This window comes from Scylla paramamosain, chromosome 14 (genome assembly GCF_035594125.1).
Source record: "Scylla paramamosain isolate STU-SP2022 chromosome 14, ASM3559412v1, whole genome shotgun sequence".
NCBI classification, from domain to species: Eukaryota; Metazoa; Arthropoda; class Malacostraca; order Decapoda; family Portunidae; genus Scylla; species Scylla paramamosain.
In genome coordinates this window covers 11,344,273-11,363,399 of record NC_087164.1, presented here as the reverse complement: position 1 = coordinate 11,363,399, position 19,127 = coordinate 11,344,273, and the positions used below count along the sequence as shown (strand labels likewise).

Genomic DNA, 19,127 nt, shown 5'->3' with positions numbered 1-19,127 from the left:
GTGTGCCACAAATACATGCGTTCCCATTACGTGAGCCATATCGGGACCATCTCTTTTTGTGATACTGGAGCAAGCGATGCTTGTTCAGTGGAGTCTCGAAAAGTAGCGACACTGAATCATATTTCCAAACGTTTCGGAGCCTTATCTCGATTACGTTTAAAAGGGAGTTTTCAAGACGGTTTTCATGATTCTAGTAATAGATTAATAATGACACATAACTCAACTTGTCTTCTCTGTGGCTTATGAAAATACTCACGAGAACCCAAAGCGCTTCAGAACACGGACCCTGACTTGGAGTAATGGGGCGAGATAAAGGTTCGATTTCTTTTAATTGGACAACTTCAATCCTTATCCCTGCAAATGATGTGTGAGAAAAGGAGAACTCATTATGCGATATTTTTTTTAAGTAATTCTTTTGTGCATTAGATAACAAACCAGCGAGCTTCGGTAAAGCTGTAGATGCACTTTGAGTATGTTCCTGAAGAGTGAGATGGAGGAGAGCATAAGAACATTAAATCATGCGAGTGAAGCAACGAATCACGGTTCATCCAAGCTCGATTCTCTCTCTCTCTCTCTCTCTCTCTGAGTACTAATGGCCAATGAAAGTTAAATTGCATGTTTGTCTCTGTTACGACCCCTATTTTTTCTTGTATATATTAATTCACCAGCAATCTTATTCATTCCTCCATAAGCTCCAAGTTTCTCCGCGCTGTCTGACGCATAAGTTTAAATACCCATTTAAAGGCACTTAAATACCCCGCCGCTTAGCTGCGGCGATGAGGTAATCTAATGTTACGCCTTACATCACCGTTTATCTCGCACGTTTCTTAATCTGTTTTTTGCTCTTTGCTGTACCATATGTGCACTTGGTCTCAGGCGCCAGTGAGAAGGACAAGGGATGGTGTAGCAGATTAAAGGCTCAAAATAAAATTAGTAAACCGCCATCTCATTTTACTCGCTACACCAGCACGCAGGAAACTTGTGTTCTATGAAACTGGTGTGTTCTCCACGTGGCTAGACGGCCCTCGCCCAAGTTTATATTTTACGTAGATTTTCGGGAAACTGTCGTTTACTTAGCTACCCTCGTTGCTTTCTACTTCCAGCTACCAATTTATTTATATTTCAAGCCAAACAAATGGCCGAGACGAAAAGCACGTCAGACAACCTTGGGAAAGAACTTGAGAAAGGCAAGGATGAGGGCAAGAAGGCCCGAAAGGAGCCGCCACCTAAACCATGGAGGCCCAACACAGAGCTTCGCGCCCGAAGGAAAAAGGCAGCCATTGAACTGGATATCATGGGGTGGTGCATCCTCTGCTTCTTTTTCTCTTTCGCACTGGTGATTATATACTGCGACTGCTGGCTCTCAGACTAGCTACGGCTGGCTGGCCCGTGCAGCGATAAGGAAAGGCTATGTTGATGGGGATTCTTTGCATTGCTCATGCATTTCATGAAGTTCGTGGGAAGTAATAACATACGCGCATCTGACACAATCCTAGACCATGACAAATTTTTAATACAATGTGATGAGGAAACCCGTGTCTCTCTCTCTCTCTCTCTCTCTCTCTCTCTCTCTCTCTCTCTCTCTCTCTCTCTCTCTCTCTCTCTCTCTCTCTCTCTCTCTCTATATATATATATATATATATATATATATATATATATATATATATATATATATATATATATATATTATATTGAGACACACACACACACACACACACACCTGTGCAACATAAGATTAATGCAGCAGCCCAAACAGCAGAGCTGAATAAATAGTAAGATATACTGTGTATCTCATCTCGGAAATAGCAAGATATAAACACATTTAAATAAGAAAACTCTATTTACATATTATATACATTAAAATATTTAAGACTGCTTATATAACAAAGTGTTTTAAAGTACACAAAATATTTGTAAATCACATAGAGGATCGTTGTAGATCCTGTTGTTTAATTTCCAAGCTGCTTGTGGCAATGTTGCTCCAATAAGTATAAAACAAAATGTATGCACCTATTGTACCTTTAGATACATTTTTGTCACCTTACCAGAAAGGCAATGAAATGCCCTACCTGCAGATCTGAACAGCCGACTCTTGTAAACAAAACCAACAGTACCAAAGGTAACAATTATTAAGGACTAAAAGCAATATGCAAGCAATATTCACTAAGGGCACACATCAAATGACCCTGAAGTTGCAGTGTAAAATATCAGTCACATCAGTGATACCAAATCCTTCACAACCTTTTTGGGGCTTCACTCTGTGCAGGTTCCTTTCATTATCCTTTTTCAAACCTGATCTTGTGGATAGTGTTCAGTAACACACTGCCACATGCCTCACTGTGCACTGTGCCTGAAGTCCTGCGTTAGATCTAACAAGCAACGTTGTTCAACTGGATATGTGTGATCAGGATGATTACTTTGAATGTACTGCACAAAAGCTTAATTCAACCTAAAGTGCTCATAGCAATACATGCTCTCCAAAAAAAAAAAAAAAAAAAAAAAAAAAAAATCTAACACTCATTTTTTTTAATGCATCCTCACAGTATATATTGCTTACATTCTTTGAGTACTGAAGCAGTTACTTTACACGAGGGGCAATTCTGGTATTGCAAAAACTAATTGTAATACTTGCATTATACTACCCTTTGAATCATCACATATTACCTGACAAAAGACAGATCAAGATGAACAAAACACCTGCATCCAGATTACTATCTTAATCACAAATGGGACATCTTTCATGCCTCTTCTGCCTCAAATGATTGTTATATAGTTTGCCATTGCCAAGTTACATTACTTGTTCACACTGGATGTTATTCTATTGTATACTGACTAGCATAGTTTTATCTACCTACATATGAGTATTTGTTGAAGCTCTATCAGGAAATGTGCCTTGTAATATACATTAGCATGTACATTGTTTGAACAATGCAGGAAGTGCCGTGATGGTTTTGGCTTGTGGAGAGAATAGAAAAAAGAAGCAATATGTTAAGATAAGTTTGACGCTAGATGTGTAAAGCTGGAGGGAAGACCATCAATGGGAAGGATGAAGAGTGAAGAGTTTGTCACATTCAAGAGAGATGCTAGAGAAGCAAGAACGTGTGAAAGAATATGACAGAGGTGAATAGGAAGCAGTTGTAAATATATATATATATAGACACACAGCCTTGAAAGCCTCAACAGGAGGTTCTTAAGCACCTGTTTTTATCTCTTGTCATTGATCCTTTCCTTAGGTTGTTATCCTGGAAGTTAGTTTCCTTCATTCCAGGAGTAGCAGCAATTATGTCTGTGTTGCCAAGTAACGGTTACCCTGTGGCTCTGGGAACTTGGAGGGTAATGAAGGTGACCGCAGACTGACACTGGCAGAATATCGTACACCAGCAATATCCACTTCATAGTCTCCAGCCATTATGTATTCAGGAGTCACATAATCCATATTGCCATTCTTATCATAGTTCCTTACAAAGCCCAGGCAAATCTGGAAAGGAATAAATTATCATTATTTGCACAAAAATACGTAAAGAAAATACAGTAAACTGTCTATATAATGAAGGATTTAAGGAGGAAGACCAGTTTGGTACATTACAGAAAAGGCTTTTAGCAAATTGAAGTCATTATATAACAAGAGTCATTTGGTATATGTAATTCACAGTGGTCATTTTAGTTTTACTGATTTTATGCTTCATTTATTATTCATTTAGCAACATCAGTTTGCTACATACAGCAGTTGTTGATGAGGCTCTAAGGGTCTGCTTCTTTACCTTTTATAATGATCAGGAGGGACAGCCTTGATATATGTATGTATGTATGTATGTATGTATAATGATGATGATTATCAGATATATTGACAGCACTTGTTGTATTAAATATACTAAGCAGTAATGAATATGTAGCAGCAGGTGACCACTCAATGAACAAAGAAAATGGGAGGATGCGTATAAGAATGATAACAACACACAGCTCACCAAGTTGTTGAGTGTAAAGCCATAGCCAGTGGTTGTGGTGACACCAACAAACACACCATCCCTATAAATAGGCTCTCCACCCCATGCCCAAGGGTCCACCTCAGGATTGTGGTCTTCCAACTGCAGATGCACGTACAGTCTTTTCACACCTTCCTTCTTCTGCTGTTCCAAAGCCTCTCGGCCAATGAAATCTATATCTTTCTGTGGAATGAAATGTATCAATTATGTTCACTACTTTCAAAAACAGTTTGTGGTGATCAGTAAACAGCTGCCACTGATGTAGTTCTCAAGATAGATTCAGTGAATTCAGAAGACATTAACATGTTTTCCTTTATGCAACTCTCATTTCTACAGATGTAATACACTAAAAAAAATTCTAAATATTAATTACTTTAAGATTTAACAAAATACAATACTCTTTAAAAAATTACACAATAAAAAACACACAAATGAGAATGACAGCCAAGGTACTAATCATAGAATTAACACAAGGTGTTACTAGACATAACAGTGCAACATTTACATTCAGCTTAACTCTGAAGCCTCGCCCACACTCTAGGGGTGTTGTGGTGGAGTCCAGGTCTTGGCCCCAGAAGGCATAGAACTTCTCTATTCTTAGGGAGCGCATGGCATAATAACCAGCATGAAGCATGTTGTAATTTTTGCCCACAGATACTAAGTTCTCATACACATGTACTGCATACTGGAAAAATAAATATCCTGTTTTGTAGAATATGTTTCATCATAAATACAATATGTTTGTTTCAGAAAGCATAACAATAGTAACAGTAACTTCATTACACGAAAAATATTGTCCTTGTGACAGTCATGTGGGAAGAGAAGCAGATATGGAAGTAAATAACATGATGGAGTGATAGAAGAGTTATGTGCACAGTTAAGCAGAGGTAACTTTCTTACTGCAAACAACACTTTGGAGGGAATTTCTGGGAGGAATATAGTATCAACTAAAATTTCTGGAGGGAAATCAAATATGTCTAAACTGAGATTTACACTAATGGACATATAGACAAAACAAGGCAGTACCTCATTTGGGATGTATAATACCCATCCTAGTTCCCCTGTGTGAGTGATATTCATGGCACGAATTCCATTAGCAAGACCGACATCCATCTCCTTGAAGGAGAAGAAAGGGAACGCCTTGGGTGAGAGATCTTCATCCGTCAATTCAGAGAGTACGTTCCGTGCCAATGGACCTGTCAGATCAAAGGGCTATTAGCAATGCTGACCACTGTTATAGGTCAAACATCTGAAATTTTAGATATCTTTCGTTAGTAACCAAATATGTATTCAATATACATATAATATATAAACAAATTGTGATAATATGAATACAAGTGTCAATAATTTTCTAAATGAGACTTAGTGTTGATGATCATTGTTTGTGACTGGCACAGGGACAAAAACTCTTTAGTTTTTATTGATTTATTTATCTGTAACTTCAATTCTTTCCCACTAACAATGAGCAAATTTACCCATGAGGCATATGGCAGTGTACATAGAGGTGACGTCACTCATGACCACGGAGCCATCTGATGGGAGGTTCCTCTTGAGCCAGGTGCTGCAGCGTGTCTGCTGAATGCTGGGTGCTATCATCATGTAGCTGCAACAAACACACCCAACCATTACCAAAATATCTGAGAAGGATTAATCAATTGTAACATATATCTAACAAGAATGAAGTGTAAAATATATTTCACTTTAATTAGTAGATGAAAGGGTCAAATTATCATTGGAGAGGAAGTTTAAAAGAAAAGATAATTTGAAACAGCAGACAAGGTTCAAAATTGGACAAAGATCCACTTTTTTTTTATGCAAGGACATCAGCTAAGGGCAACAAAATTTGTATATAAAAAAAAAAAAAAAAAAAAAAAAGGCCCACAAAGGTAAACAAGTACAGGTTACAGTTTCAAATCCAGCATGCAGTCAGACTTACTGGTTTGGGGCAGTACGAGCCAGTGAACAGTCATTTTCATAGCCACCATAAGAATTCTGCATTCCAGTATGTATAATGTTGCCAACAGGGATGTCCAGATCATTGCTGCACAGATACTGCAGGGCTTGCACTACTTCATTACCTTTAGACTGAGAAAAGTAAACAGCAATTAGTCTTTCATGGGAGTCATGGCATTACATTCTACATCTGATACTATAAAAATCAAGTTGTAGCTGTACTTCACTACCAATGAAAGTGATCACTTGTTTCATAAGCTATTGCTATGCACTGGTCTCCTTCAATATACAAGAACATACGGATATAAGGGAAGCTGCAAGAAGTTGTCACATCTGCATGTGGTAGTCCCTGTACAAAACATACCCATTTCAACCTATCATCCTCATCTATAAATTTGTGATATGAAACAATATATAGTTGGGTGACCACAGCAGATGAGCCTCCACCCACTCTTGTTTGTTCAAGTGCTTGGCCTCTACTAACACTCCTTTCACACATGTATTCCTTTACCTTATTCTTCCAAGTGGCCTTCTCCAATTAACACCTTCAATTTCATTCACATACACTTTCTTTACAAGCCCATCTTTAAATTTTCTTGAACTTGGCTAAACTATCTCAGCTTCATTCATACACACCTTCTTTACAAGCCCATCCGTCTAAATCTTTTCAATATGGCTAAACTATCTTAGCTTCATTCATATTATTATTTGACAAACTACTCTCTCTAAATCCTTTTCATGTGGCTAAATTATCTCAGAGTGTTCATTTTCAATCATGCCACCATTCCATACTTTACACCACTTGCACAGGCACCAATACCAAACCCCTCATAAACACTTTCATCTATATCAATGTTGAGTCTGAACTTATTCAAATACTTTTATCATATCACCATGAATCTTACTCCTTTCCAGGGAATGTCCAGTTTTACTATGATAGCAACCACCAAAACATCAGTAAATATTTTAAAAAAAAGGCCATGAAGACTACAAAGAAAATATGGAACACTTACCCACACATCAAACTTTGCAAATGAAGAGTAATCCAGAAGGGCAACTCCTTCCCTGCAGGCAGCATACTCCTTTGCAGCATGATCAAACCATTGTGGCTTGGTCCATGTTTTTGTTGTAGCAATTTGAAAGGGGATTGATGCCTCATTGTTGAAGGTACTCTCATAATCTGGAAATTAATTCAGTCTTGCATCCCATCCATTGTTTAATTTTTTTACAGCAGTCACAAGCCAAGGGGATTTACAATATATGTCACTACATTCCTTACTGAGCACAAAAGGATATGAGTGAATAGCTTCCTCTCAATGCATTTAGCTGATGAAACCTCCAATAATGATCTTACCAGCTGAATCTCCATCAGATCTATGAGTGAAGTAACTTGGCCGTTCATAGCCCATCACTTGCCCAAACACAGCACCTGCAGCCTTCAGTCGAGGAAATATTGGTGACATACGTAAACATCTTCCAGTCGTGAAGTCAGAAAAGGGATATGCAATACTGTAGTGGATTCCTGAAAGATATTACAAAATTATAATAAAGAAAAAAAGCATAAATAATTTTCTGCTTTGATTACAGGAATATACTGTAAAACATGAAAAATATGTTTTCATGTTTCATATTTTACAATATGTGGCACATGAAATTCTGGTTTATAAATTGAAGAAAAGTGATGATCCAAAAGAATCTAAAAACTATTATATTATGCTTAAACTGATTTACAGAGATATTTCTAAATGCCAATAACTTAAAAAGAGTTGGCCAGTGATGCAAGCTGAGGGATGTTGTTGTTGATGATGATGATAAAGTCACGGTGCACAAATTAATAAATTAACCATCAATTTACGGAGTGAGACACTGTCTCACCTGGAACTTCTCGTACACGATCCAATAAAAATCTTCCATTGTTGTGTGCTGGTAGGAAACGCAAGATATCCAGGTCATATGCATCCATGTTTGGCGTCCCACTGACGATCCACTCAGCAATCATGGAGCCAATACCTCCTGCTGCACTGCTGCCTCCACTCCTCAGTCCACCAACCACAAAGTAGTTTGTCAGCTGCAAACACAATATAATGCATTATCATATAAATTCCTCCTTTTCATCTCAAATGCCTCACTTCCTTTTGAGAAGTCTCCTATAATGGATCATAATAATAAAAATATTCCCATAATTACCCGTCTACACAGATTTCATTCATGCCACATCATACCTCCTTTAGTCATTTCCATGTAAAAGGTAAATGCAAGTGCCATACTCCTGCAGCATGTGCACTGAACCAATTCCAGGCTTCTACAAGTGTTATAATTCTGGTGAGAATACACACAAACCACACAGCTATTATAACAACTGGTATTCACAGTAATGTACAATAATATTGAAAAACAAGAAAATCAAAGGAGACAAACAATAAACAAGGTTGTCAGTAACTTACTTCTGGTACCATCCCTAGAATCCACCTGTGATCAGCAGAGAATGCACAAGAGGTATTATAGAGGCAGCCAAGAACTGCCTTCTTCATCACAGGGACACGAAACAGCATTTCCTTCAGCATGACAAAGAAATGGTCCCAATCCTCCAGCAACTCTCGGTCTTGAAGAGGACCTGTTCATGTTGTATTATAACTTCCTAGTCATTTAATTTTTTTGTTAATCAATGGAAGTACTGAGATAACAGCACTTTATATATGATGAACCAAGATACTGATGATAGCTAAATGCAACTAAATGTAAAGGAAGTTAGAGTTTGTGACAAACTTAAAATATTTTCCCATATTTTCACCAATATTTCCACAGATTTTCAGATATTTTTTAAATACAGCATACTTCTATAAGACTGAAGAGATAACTCAACTTAGGTTTGGCTACAAAAGTTAAAAACTATAAAGCTAATGAATTTCAAACAATGCACAAACTAATACTGCCTTCAGTTCACAAGATTTCTGCAAACAGTTGTTACAAAAACTGTTCACACATTTTCAATATTTAGGAAAAAAAGTCTACAAGGCATTCACTGCAAAGTTTTCTTTATGTTGTTAGCAGAACTAAGTGTCTGTGCCTTATCTGAGCTCATCAAAAAGCATATTAGTGAGCCGCATGCTCCAGCAGAGGAAGGAATGTAGTACCTGGTAATTCTTTCTCAAATGATGGTTTAGCCCACTTCTCAAAACCACCACAGAGAAATCCTTCATTGAACTCCCTGATGTATATGTTGCCATCTGGATCCCTCAGAGCTGTGAGTATACATGCATCAATAAATTTCTGACACATTATCCTCATAAAAAATACTGTATTAACATGGATATACCTCTGAAAGAATTCCCAATACAAGTACATAAGCAGAAAAAACACCTCAGTACTTAAAGTTCATACCAGGCATCATAGGATCAATTCCATCCAGCTTCTGAGTATAGAGGAAGTAGTGTTCTGCAGGATGGACAGGCACCTTGACCTGAGGCTCAGACATCTGGCCAATATTCCGAGCCCAGAGACCACCTGTATTGACAATGTAGTCACATTCTATCATGCCCTTGCTGGTTTCTACTGCCACCACTCGCTCATTCTGAACCAGTATCCGAGACAGGTGGCACTCATCCACAACATGCGCACCTGTAATGAAAAATATTTGACAGTTTAGAAAAATTAATAAGATTCATTACAATCAATAGTTTTCTTTTCTGACAAGCCATAAAGTTACAATTTAATTACAGAAAGGAAACAAATTCAACATAATAACTTAATGAACTGCCTGGCAAATGAGAATCAACCACTGATAAGAAAAGTGAGAAATGTCACATTAGTTTATGTAGTACTTACGGAGAGAATATCAGAAACATTACCAAGGCCCCAAGCACTGATAATGGTTCATAATCATTTTATCTACTTGGTATGTTTGCCATCCATATTGAAAGTTGACAATGTAAACTTATGACTAACCCAAGCTATCAACTGTTTGTAGCACTTTACCTTGCTCTAAAGCCAGCTTGAGAAGAGTGAAGGTGAGCTTGTAAGGGTCGCACACACCATCATTGGGAACCCAGAACGATCCTACCAAGTCTGAGGTGTTTATGATATCACACTTTTTGGCAGTTTCTTCAGGAGAAAGTATATAGCATTCTGTTCCATTTGCTCTGAAATTTCATTCCTTAAATAACTACTATTTATTCACTCACTAGCAGTTTCAATACATACATGATCTAAGTAATGCTACAATCCAAGGTATATACATCTGCTTCCTAATGCAATACATAGCATGTTTAACTATGATACATGAAAAACTAAATAAAATTCATACAACTCACTCTGCAATTGCTCTCATCTTGCGAAAATGTGTAATTCTGTCTCGGGTGCGAGCCAAGTGCAGTCCCCCACACTGCTTCCAGCCCGTGTCATGTCCAGCATCTGACAATTCTTTGGCAAGAGCTTTGCTTTTACACAAAATTTTCATTTCTGGTCCAGTGAGTTTTACCCCTCCAAGGAACCCAGAACCTCTCCAGGAGGAAGCTCCACCAATCCTGAGAAAGTTGAACAAGCCTGTCTTGATATATTTCATGTCAATGCTCAACACATTACACTGATTCATGTCTTCCACATCAAAGAGAATAAGCCTGATACAAAAAAAATTAGGTAAATAAAAAATTAATAAATATATATATATATATATATATATATATATATATATATATATATATATATATATATATATATATATATATATATATATATATATATATATATATATATATATATATATATATATATATATATATATATATATATATATATATATATATATATATATGAAATATAACCTTCATCCAAGTACACCATCATTTCTGTAATGACAATATTAACCATTTCTTAACAATTACCCATAATGATTATTCCATCATGCTTTCTATGTTTAACTTTAATCACAGCCTGCATTCTAAACTGTTGCACCAGTGTTACTTTCAGACTCTAATAAAGGTTTCTGATACTTTTACTATGTTGGAGAGCATGAGACAGTCACATGTTCTGATTTTTCTTGAGATAACTACTGTACTGTACTGTGTTTTGCAAGATCTCATCAGTGTGTGTTTGGTGTATCCTGGCAATATTGTAATACTAATAAGACAAACTGTATACTAATACCACCATCACACTTTGGAGTGCTCTACTACAAAAAAAAAAAAAAAAAAAATTCATGGCTGCATCAACTATACATGCAAGAATACATGAGTGAAAGAAGCAGGAAGCAATAATGATTACCTTCCTTGCTCAAGCATGACAACATCCTTGCCCCAGCCCAGCATAGCCAGGTGATAAAGGACAGAGGTTCCCACCATGCCCCCACCACACACCACAACCTTGGCCTCCTTTGGGGGAAGCTCATCGAGCACCAGCTTAGAAGATGCAAAGTTCTCTGTTTGAATGAAATAAACAAATAACATATGATTCAATAAATATTATGGCAGCAGGAAAGTGATTGTAGTGGCTGTGTGACTGCAGTGTTAATTTGAATAGTAGAGTTGCTACAGACGAGTGAGAAAGTAAACTTCAGATGATCTTTAGAGTAGATGCCACTGATTGGCTGCTGTGCCTGCAAGTGACAACCAACCAATGATGATCTGAGGTGTTAAAAAGCCTCGCTGGAGGCTGAGTCGTACTCTCCACTGTGTCTAGCTCCATGCTACCTCTGTGTAGCACTGCGAATCGTGTCATGCCTCCTTGATTGTGTTCACATTGCATGCATGTCCTCAGCCTCGCATCCTGTGTGTTGGTGTGTAGTACTGGTGTGGGACTGGTGCCTGTTGTGAACCGCAAACCACAAGATAACCATGTCCTGTTCTCTGGCAGTGAAATTTCCAGCTGTGCTGTGCTGTGTTAGATTTTGCATGTCCTTCTTGCCTTGCACTCCACTACTATGCAGAGCCCTTCAAGTTGCTTTTATCTGCATCGTGGTGGCTAGTAATGGACTGAGTGCTGTCCTGACTACTACTGCCTCTGTATGAGTTGCTCCCTGCTATGGTAAGAGGCTGGATGACAGTGGGCAGCAGTGTAGGTGGTGGGTTCTCAACAATTTTTTTAAAGAAAACTTTCAATCAATGTTTTTTCACATAACACCTACTTATCTTAGTGATTCAGTCTGCTCCATACAACATTTGGGTTTGACACATTATCAATGCATTGATAGTATCTTATATTTTCACCTGTTTATGTCACAACAGAAACAGGACTAAAACCTGATATATCAGCAAAATCTAGAATAGGAAAGAAAAATCTTGACACCACACTTACTGGATTAGCCTGGGATCTAATTGTGGCAGCCCCCCTGCTGGTAAGGCTCAAAATTAAGTTGTTGCATGCATTAAATACTCCAACTCAATCTCTCTTATGAAGTAAATGACATTCTGAAAGTCCAAAGGATAAGGCAATAAAATAAAAATCTAACATAAAAAATTCAACTTTTTTCCACGGACAAACGCACAGTAAGATATTCCATACTGAAGCGAGGCAAGCACCCGAGAGAGGTGCTGTGACCAATCAGTATGCAGGATTATGGTGAGTCACCACCTCCTAGCCAATGGGAGAATGGACAAGTGCCTTGCCTTGTATTAGTCGGTTTCCCCATGCCTTCTCACTTTTCACATAGTTCTCTCTTTATTTAACCTTTCTTTACTTAACCTTTTTTTTAGCAAGCAGTCATGGGGTGATAGTGACTCGGGTGATAGCCTGAACCTTACTTCATCTTCAGGAGTGAGAAAGAAGCTACGGAATGAGGAAAAATGGAGCCTATGCCCATTAACATAAAGTTAGCTTTACACAGGGAAGTAATTTTAGAAAAACTATCTTTTAACTCCCTTCAAACAAAATTAATCACTGAAGAGGATGTCCAGTGAGTCTTAAGTTCTTATACTTGTAAGAGTCACATAAGGTTGTACCATACTGATAAGCAATGTTTGCCACCAAGCTCTCACATAGCCTAAGAGTTCTACTAAAGTATCAGCAAACAAGGTAACATAATATATTTTTATTTCCATCCTACATTATTGAAAACAATACAGCTTGCAAGACAAACAATACCAATCAGTGACATTCACTTATCCATATGACACACACATAAATATATAATGATGCATTTTATTATTGTTTTACTATAAGTTTTATTGTGATGATACTAATAATTCCATCATATTTTGCCTTATTAACGTAAATCACAAACAAGACAGTAGCTCTTGACAGTTCTGAGACAAATGCCAAGTACAGCCACTTACCTCATTTCAGCTACCAGTGCTGGAGTGAGGTAAGTATGGGTGCAGCTGGATAGGGAGTGAGACTTTCTAACACTGTTTTCTCGATTTTTTGTTTGTATCACTTCCCTCATTACAGTAAGGGGCGCAACAATTAATGTAATACATCAAGGTTTGGTAATTCCTTTCCCAACCTTATTACTGGTCTATTCTTTTCCATTCTTTGCATATACTTTAGATACACCTAAAACATAAATATAAGGTGGGGGAGAAGTGCCTCCATCCTTTAGGAGGTCCTTAGGAGGGGTAGAGCGCCCTCATGGTAAGGTTAGGTAAGGCTAGGTTAAATTAGTTTTCTTAAACAGGGATCCGAGGGAGCAAAGCCCCAGTTAGGTTAAATTATGTTAGGTAAAGTTAGTCGCCGTAGACTTTTATATAAAACATTATTTAACCTAACCGGGGGACTTTGTCTCTCTGGATCACACCTTAAGGACACTAATCTAACCTAGCATTACCTAACCTAACTGGAAGGCTTCGCCCCTCTGAGACCCCAGCTTATACTTAAATTTTAGGTGTATCTAAAGATATATGTGAATAGACCAGTAATATGGCCGGGAAAGGGCTCTAGACATATACAGAGACAAAGGTACCGTATAGATAGTAAAAAGTTTAACGGTGCATGAACTGGTTACATTATACTTACCTTCCAGATCCAACTGCTGGTACTGGTGACTTGAGACCCACCGACCCTGCAGAATGTCTGTTGACACTGGCTCTCCAGTATGGAAGCTACGACAGCTGCTTGGAAGGATGAAACTTGCATTCTTCCAATGGGTGTTTATTGTCCTCAATAACGTGGCAGTACCACTTGCCATCATGAGCAATTTCGTTCACGTTTACAACTTCTGAAACGGCATAACTTTCCATAAGAATAAATAAAGGAACAAGTAAAAAAGACCTAACTTATCTCTCTCATGCACCAAGGAAAATATATTAGTAAGTGGAGGTTTAAAAGATTCTAACTATGATCTTAGTCCCGCCCTCTAGAGCACAGCGCATACTTAATGTTTCATATATCAATGATTCACAAAGGACAACCAAACAATAGAAATGTATGGAGGCTTCGTGATTCACAGCTGTTCATAATCAAGATAATTATCATCTAAATCAAAGGAAAACAAAAGCAAGTTTGGCTCGTATAATCACCACGGCTGGTAGAGACAAAGCTGCGGATAACCGTGACCTGATCTTGTGTTTACATTCTGCGTCCCTCGGTTTTGCCTAATACCGGAATGCACCGAAATATAACCCAAAAGTACCGAAATGCAACCAGAAACTACCGAAATGGATTTTGCTACCTTTCGGTAGTTTTTAGCTGGACTTAAGTGCTTTGGGGTGCATTTCGGTAGTTTTGGGGTGCATTTCGGCAGTTTTTGACTGCATTTCGGTATTAGGCGCAACCCTTTATTGCTGTTTATTGTTTTATTGTCTTCAGGCTCCATTCCGCCAAGGAGAGGTGCTCTACAAAGTCATCAATATAAATAGAAAACATGTTGTCATGCTACGTTACTATAATACACATATCTCACACACACACACACACACACACACACACACATGACTGCTATCCTCCTACGGCTTCTATCCTTCTCTCTGTAGCTTCATTTTAAGTTCCCTTTCTGAGAAAGAAATAAACTGTCAATGGAAAAAACATGATATTCTCTCCCTCTCTCTCTCTCTCTTACTATTCCCTCCCTCTCCCCATCTTACAGAACACTCAGTAACACCTACAAATCACAAAATCACGCTGGAAACACGCTGGCAAACCAATGGAACCAAATAAATAAACGACCTTAAAACACTCACCACAGCCTTAAATTAAAGCTCAGATACAATCTTTATTTATCTCTTTCTCTTCCTCTTTCCCTCTTCTAGAACCTTCCACAATCTTCCATAACTTAAAAAAGTTTTAGATTAGCCTGGAAATATATTAACAAGCCTACAATATTTACATCCCCCTCTTAAACAGAATACTAGCTGCTATGTACCATCGGCTGCTATGTACCGGCTCCTATGTACCACTGCTTTTTGGTCTGTATGTACCAAACAAGGCAGCTATATACCAGCTACCAAGTGGGGAGATAAAAATTGATATTGTGTGAAAAAATTAAAAACACGTAATATAAAAGTAATAAAACTACTTTAAAAGATAACACAAAAGCATAAAAAAATATATAACTGTATTGTCAACCAATAAAATATATAAAATGCAGCATACATTGACTTAATACAGACTTAGTCCTCAGTATGATCCATCAGTTCAGCGCATAGGTTTAGAAATTCTGATGTTATGGATTTTTTTTTCTCATATTTCATCCATAGGTCATCGAGTTTGATTTGCTTTTGGATAGCATGCTTCCTTTGGTATCTATACATTTTCTTGTTTTACTAATTTCACGATCATAGGGTTTCTACTAGAATCTTCATGTAGAATACTAATTAAGAGGTACATGTTTATAGAATTGGTTTTTGCTATCCTGTTAATTGAATGGGGCTACCCTTTTGCATCGTTATTATTGTAAGAGCTTAACCTAATCTAAACTAACGTAGCCATTAACTACCGAATGAATTGTATTACAGTGAGTTGATTAATATAGTCATTTTGTAGACCTAGTTACTTCACTCTGTTGTACACTGCTTGGGCCTAGTGAAATCAGTAACCATGCAGGGAAGCCTCGGGAATGCATACTCGCACTGGTGATCATAGTGCTCTTTCAAAATCCAAAACAACCTCACAAACAGTTGTTGACGTTAATTCAGTATTTTTTCTTATAACAGCTACAAAGTCCTTTTTTTTTTTTTTTCTTGACATTAGGACAAGGCAGAATGGAGCCTGTTTCATAATTCCATCTTTCTTCATAAAACTGTGCACACTTAAAAGTTGAACAAAAGGGGTACGAACAATTTTAAAAGTTCCGTCCATGTACCAAACTTTACATTTGGACAGATGTTGCAACTGAATTGGTGTCGCAAATATGAGATGCCGTTTTCCATCTTCAAGTAGATCAGCTTGAAGAAAGTCCTGTGGAACATGATCTGTGTTTAATTCAAAACTAATATCTTTAGGATGTTTTGGACGTTGTCCTTCCCTGCGCGCGAGCTATTGGTGCATCTGACTAGTGTTTATATTTGGTACGGGAACATTTGAATTATTACAGCTTTTTTTTTTATGTAGGAAGGACACTGACCAAATCCAACAAATATCTAATAAGGAAAATGCCCACTGAAATGCCAGTCCCATAAAAGGGTCAAAGCAGTGGTCAAGAATAGATGAATAAGTGTCTTGAAACCTCCCTCTTGAAGGAATTCAAGTCATAGGAAGGTGGAAATACAGAAGCAGGCAGAGAGTTCCAGAGTTTACCAGAGAAAGGGATGAATGACTGAGAATACTGGTTAACTCTTGCGTTAGAGAGGTGGACAGAATAGGGGTGAGAGAAAGAAGAAAGTCTTGTGCAGCGAGGCCGTGAGAGGAGAGGAGGCATGCAGTTAGCAAGATCAGAAGAGCAGTTAGCATGAAAATAACGGTAGAAGACAGCTAGATATGCAACACTGCGGCGGTGAGAAAGAGGCTGAAGACAGTCAATTAGAGGAGAGGAGTTGATGAGACGAGAAGCTTTTGATTCCACCCTGTCTAGAAGAGCAGTATGAGTGGAACCCCCCAGACATGTGAAGCATACTCTATACATGGACGGATAAGGCCTTTGTACAGAGTTAGCAGCTGGGGGGGGGGGTGAGAAAAACTGGCGGAGACGTCTCAGAATACCTAACTTCATAGAAGCTGTTTTAGCTAGAAATGAGATGTGAAGTTTCCAGTTCAGATTATAAGTAAAGGACAGACCGAGGCTGTTCAGTGTAGAAGAGGGGGACAGTTGAGTGCCATTGAAGAAGAGGGGATAGTTGTGTGGAAGGTTGTGTCGAGTTGATAGATGGAGGAATTGAGTTTTTGAGGCATTGAACAATACCAAGTTTGCTCTGCCCCAATCAGAAATTTTAGAAAGATCAAAAGTCAAGCGTTCTGTGGCTTCCCTGCGTGATATGTTTACCTCCTGAAGGGTTGGACGTCTATGAAAAGACGTGGAAAAGTGCAGGGTGGTATCATCAGCGTAGGAGTGGATAGGACAAGAAGTTTGGTTTAGAAGATCATTAATGAATAATGAGAAGAGAGTGGGTGACAGGACAGAACGCTGAGGAACACCACTGTTAATAGATTTAGGAGAAGAACAGTGACCGTCTACCATAGCAGCAATAGAACGGTCAGAAAGGAAACTTGAGATGAAGTTACAGAGAGAAGGATAGAAACCGTAGGAGGGTAGTTTGGAAATCAAAGCTTTGTGCCAGACTCTATTAAAAGCTTTTGATATGTCCAAGGCAACAGCAAAAGTTTCACCAAAATCTCTAAAAGAGGATGACCAAGACTCAGTAAGGAAAGCCAGAAGATCACCAGTAGAGCGGCCTTGACGGAACCCATACTGGCGATCAGATAGAAGGTTGTGAAGTCATAGATGTTTAAAAATCGTCCTGTTGAGGATAGATTCAAAAACTTTAGATAGGCAGGAAATTAAAGCAATAGGACGGTAGTTTGAGGGATTAGAACGGTCACCCTTTTTAGGAACAGGTTGAATGTAGACAAACTTCCAGCAAGAAGGAAAGGTAGATGTTGAAAGACAGAGCTGAAAGAGTTTGACTAGGCAAGGTGCAAGCACGGAGGCACAGTTTCGGAGAACAATAGGAGGGACCCCATCAGGTCCATAAGCCTTCCGAGGGTTTAGGCCAGCGAGGGCATGGAAAACATCATTGCGAAGAATTTTAATACGTTGCATGAAGTAGTCAGAGGGTGGAGGAGCCCAGAATCGTCCAAGATAGAGTTTTTAGCAAAGGTTTGAGCGAAGAGTTCAGCTTTAGAAATAGATGTGATAGCAGTGGTGCCATCTGGTTGAAATAGAGGAGGGAAAGAAGAAGAAGAAGCAAAGTTATTGGAGATGTTTTTGGCTAGATGCCAGAAATCACGAGGGGAGTTAGATCTTGAAAGGTTTAGACATTTTCTGTTAATGAAGGAGTTTTTGGCTAGTTGGAGAACAGACTTGGCATGGTTCCGGGCAGAAATATAAAGTGCATGAGATTCTGGTGATGGAAGGCTTAAGTACCTTTTGTGGGCCACCTCTCTATCGTGTATAGCACGAGAACAAGCTGTGTTAAACCAAGGTTTAGAAGGTTTAGGACGAGAAAAAGAGTGAGGAATGTACACCTCCATGCCAGACACTATCACCTCTGTTATGCGCTCAGCACACAAAGACGGGTCTTTGACACGGAAGCAGCAGTCATTCCAAGGAAAATCAGCAAAATACCTCCTCAGGTCCCCCCAACTAGCAGAGGCAAAACGCCAGAGGCACCTTCGCTTAGGGGGATCCTGAGGAGGCAATGGAGCGATAGGACAAGATAAAGATATGAGATTGTGATCGGAGGAGCCCAACGGAGATGAAAGGGTGACAGCATAAGCAGAAGGATTAGAGGTCAGGAAAAGGTCAAGAATGTTGGGCGTATCTCCAAGACGGTCAGGAATACGAGTAGGGTGTTGCACCAATTGCACTAGGTCATGGAGGATAGCAAAGTTGTAGGCTAGTTCACCTGAATGGTCAGTGAAGGGAGAGGAAATCCAAAGCTGGTGGTGAACATTGAAGTCTCCAAGAATGGAGATCTCTGCAAAAGGGAAGAGGGTCAGAATGTTTGAGAGTGCTTCCTTTATTATTATCCCAGATGATGCAAATGAAAATTCCAAAGCAACTATTTAACGAAAGCTCGTGTTGATGCTTTGTGTTCAGCATCAGGATCCCCAGGATGTGTGTGTAGGTGGTGTTCACTTTTGAAGTTCATTGCTGTGAAATTGTTGCAT

The 19,127-nt window shown here is 38.6% G+C and overlaps 1 protein-coding gene across 2 annotated transcripts; it reads right to left on the bottom strand.

Moving 5' to 3' along the window:
- Nucleotides 1-1,821: 1,821 nt before the first annotated feature.
- LOC135106862 (pyruvate dehydrogenase phosphatase regulatory subunit, mitochondrial-like) lies at nt 1,822-14,539 on the bottom strand. 2 transcript variants are annotated; one of them, XM_064016229.1, is made up of 17 exons: nt 14,384-14,539; nt 13,881-14,082; nt 11,196-11,349; nt 10,247-10,459; nt 9,912-10,075; nt 9,318-9,554; nt 9,071-9,178; nt 8,381-8,550; nt 7,812-8,004; nt 7,291-7,458; nt 6,950-7,116; nt 5,920-6,068; nt 5,459-5,586; nt 5,010-5,179; nt 4,489-4,668; nt 3,966-4,166; nt 1,822-3,478 (listed from the first exon to the last, which is right to left on the bottom strand). In XM_064016229.1, exons 2-17 carry the CDS (start codon nt 14,053-14,055, stop codon nt 3,281-3,283), a joined length of 2,775 nt encoding a protein of 924 aa, XP_063872299.1. In that variant the 5' UTR covers nt 14,056-14,082; nt 14,384-14,539; the 3' UTR covers nt 1,822-3,280. The 2 variants fall into 2 exon arrangements, with proteins under 2 accessions (XP_063872299.1, XP_063872300.1); XM_064016230.1 differs by having other exon boundaries at nt 13,881-14,079; nt 14,384-14,504.
- Nucleotides 14,540-19,127: the final 4,588 nt, after the last annotated feature.

What these genes read in the sequence shown, in the direction of transcription:
- LOC135106862 (XM_064016229.1), bottom strand. Translation starts at nt 14,055, where the DNA reads ATGATGGCAAGTGGTACTGCCACGTTATTGAGGACAATAAACACCCAT. An exon ending in TTGCAAAGTTTGATGTGTGG is followed by an intron (nt 6,069 to 6,949) that starts GTAAGTGTTCCA and finishes TACTTTTCTCAG; the next exon opens with TCTAAAGGTAATGAAGTAGT. An exon ending in GCTTTACACTCAACAACTTG is followed by an intron (nt 3,479 to 3,965) that starts GTGAGCTGTGTG and finishes ATTCCTTTCCAG; the next exon opens with ATTTGCCTGGGCTTTGTAAG.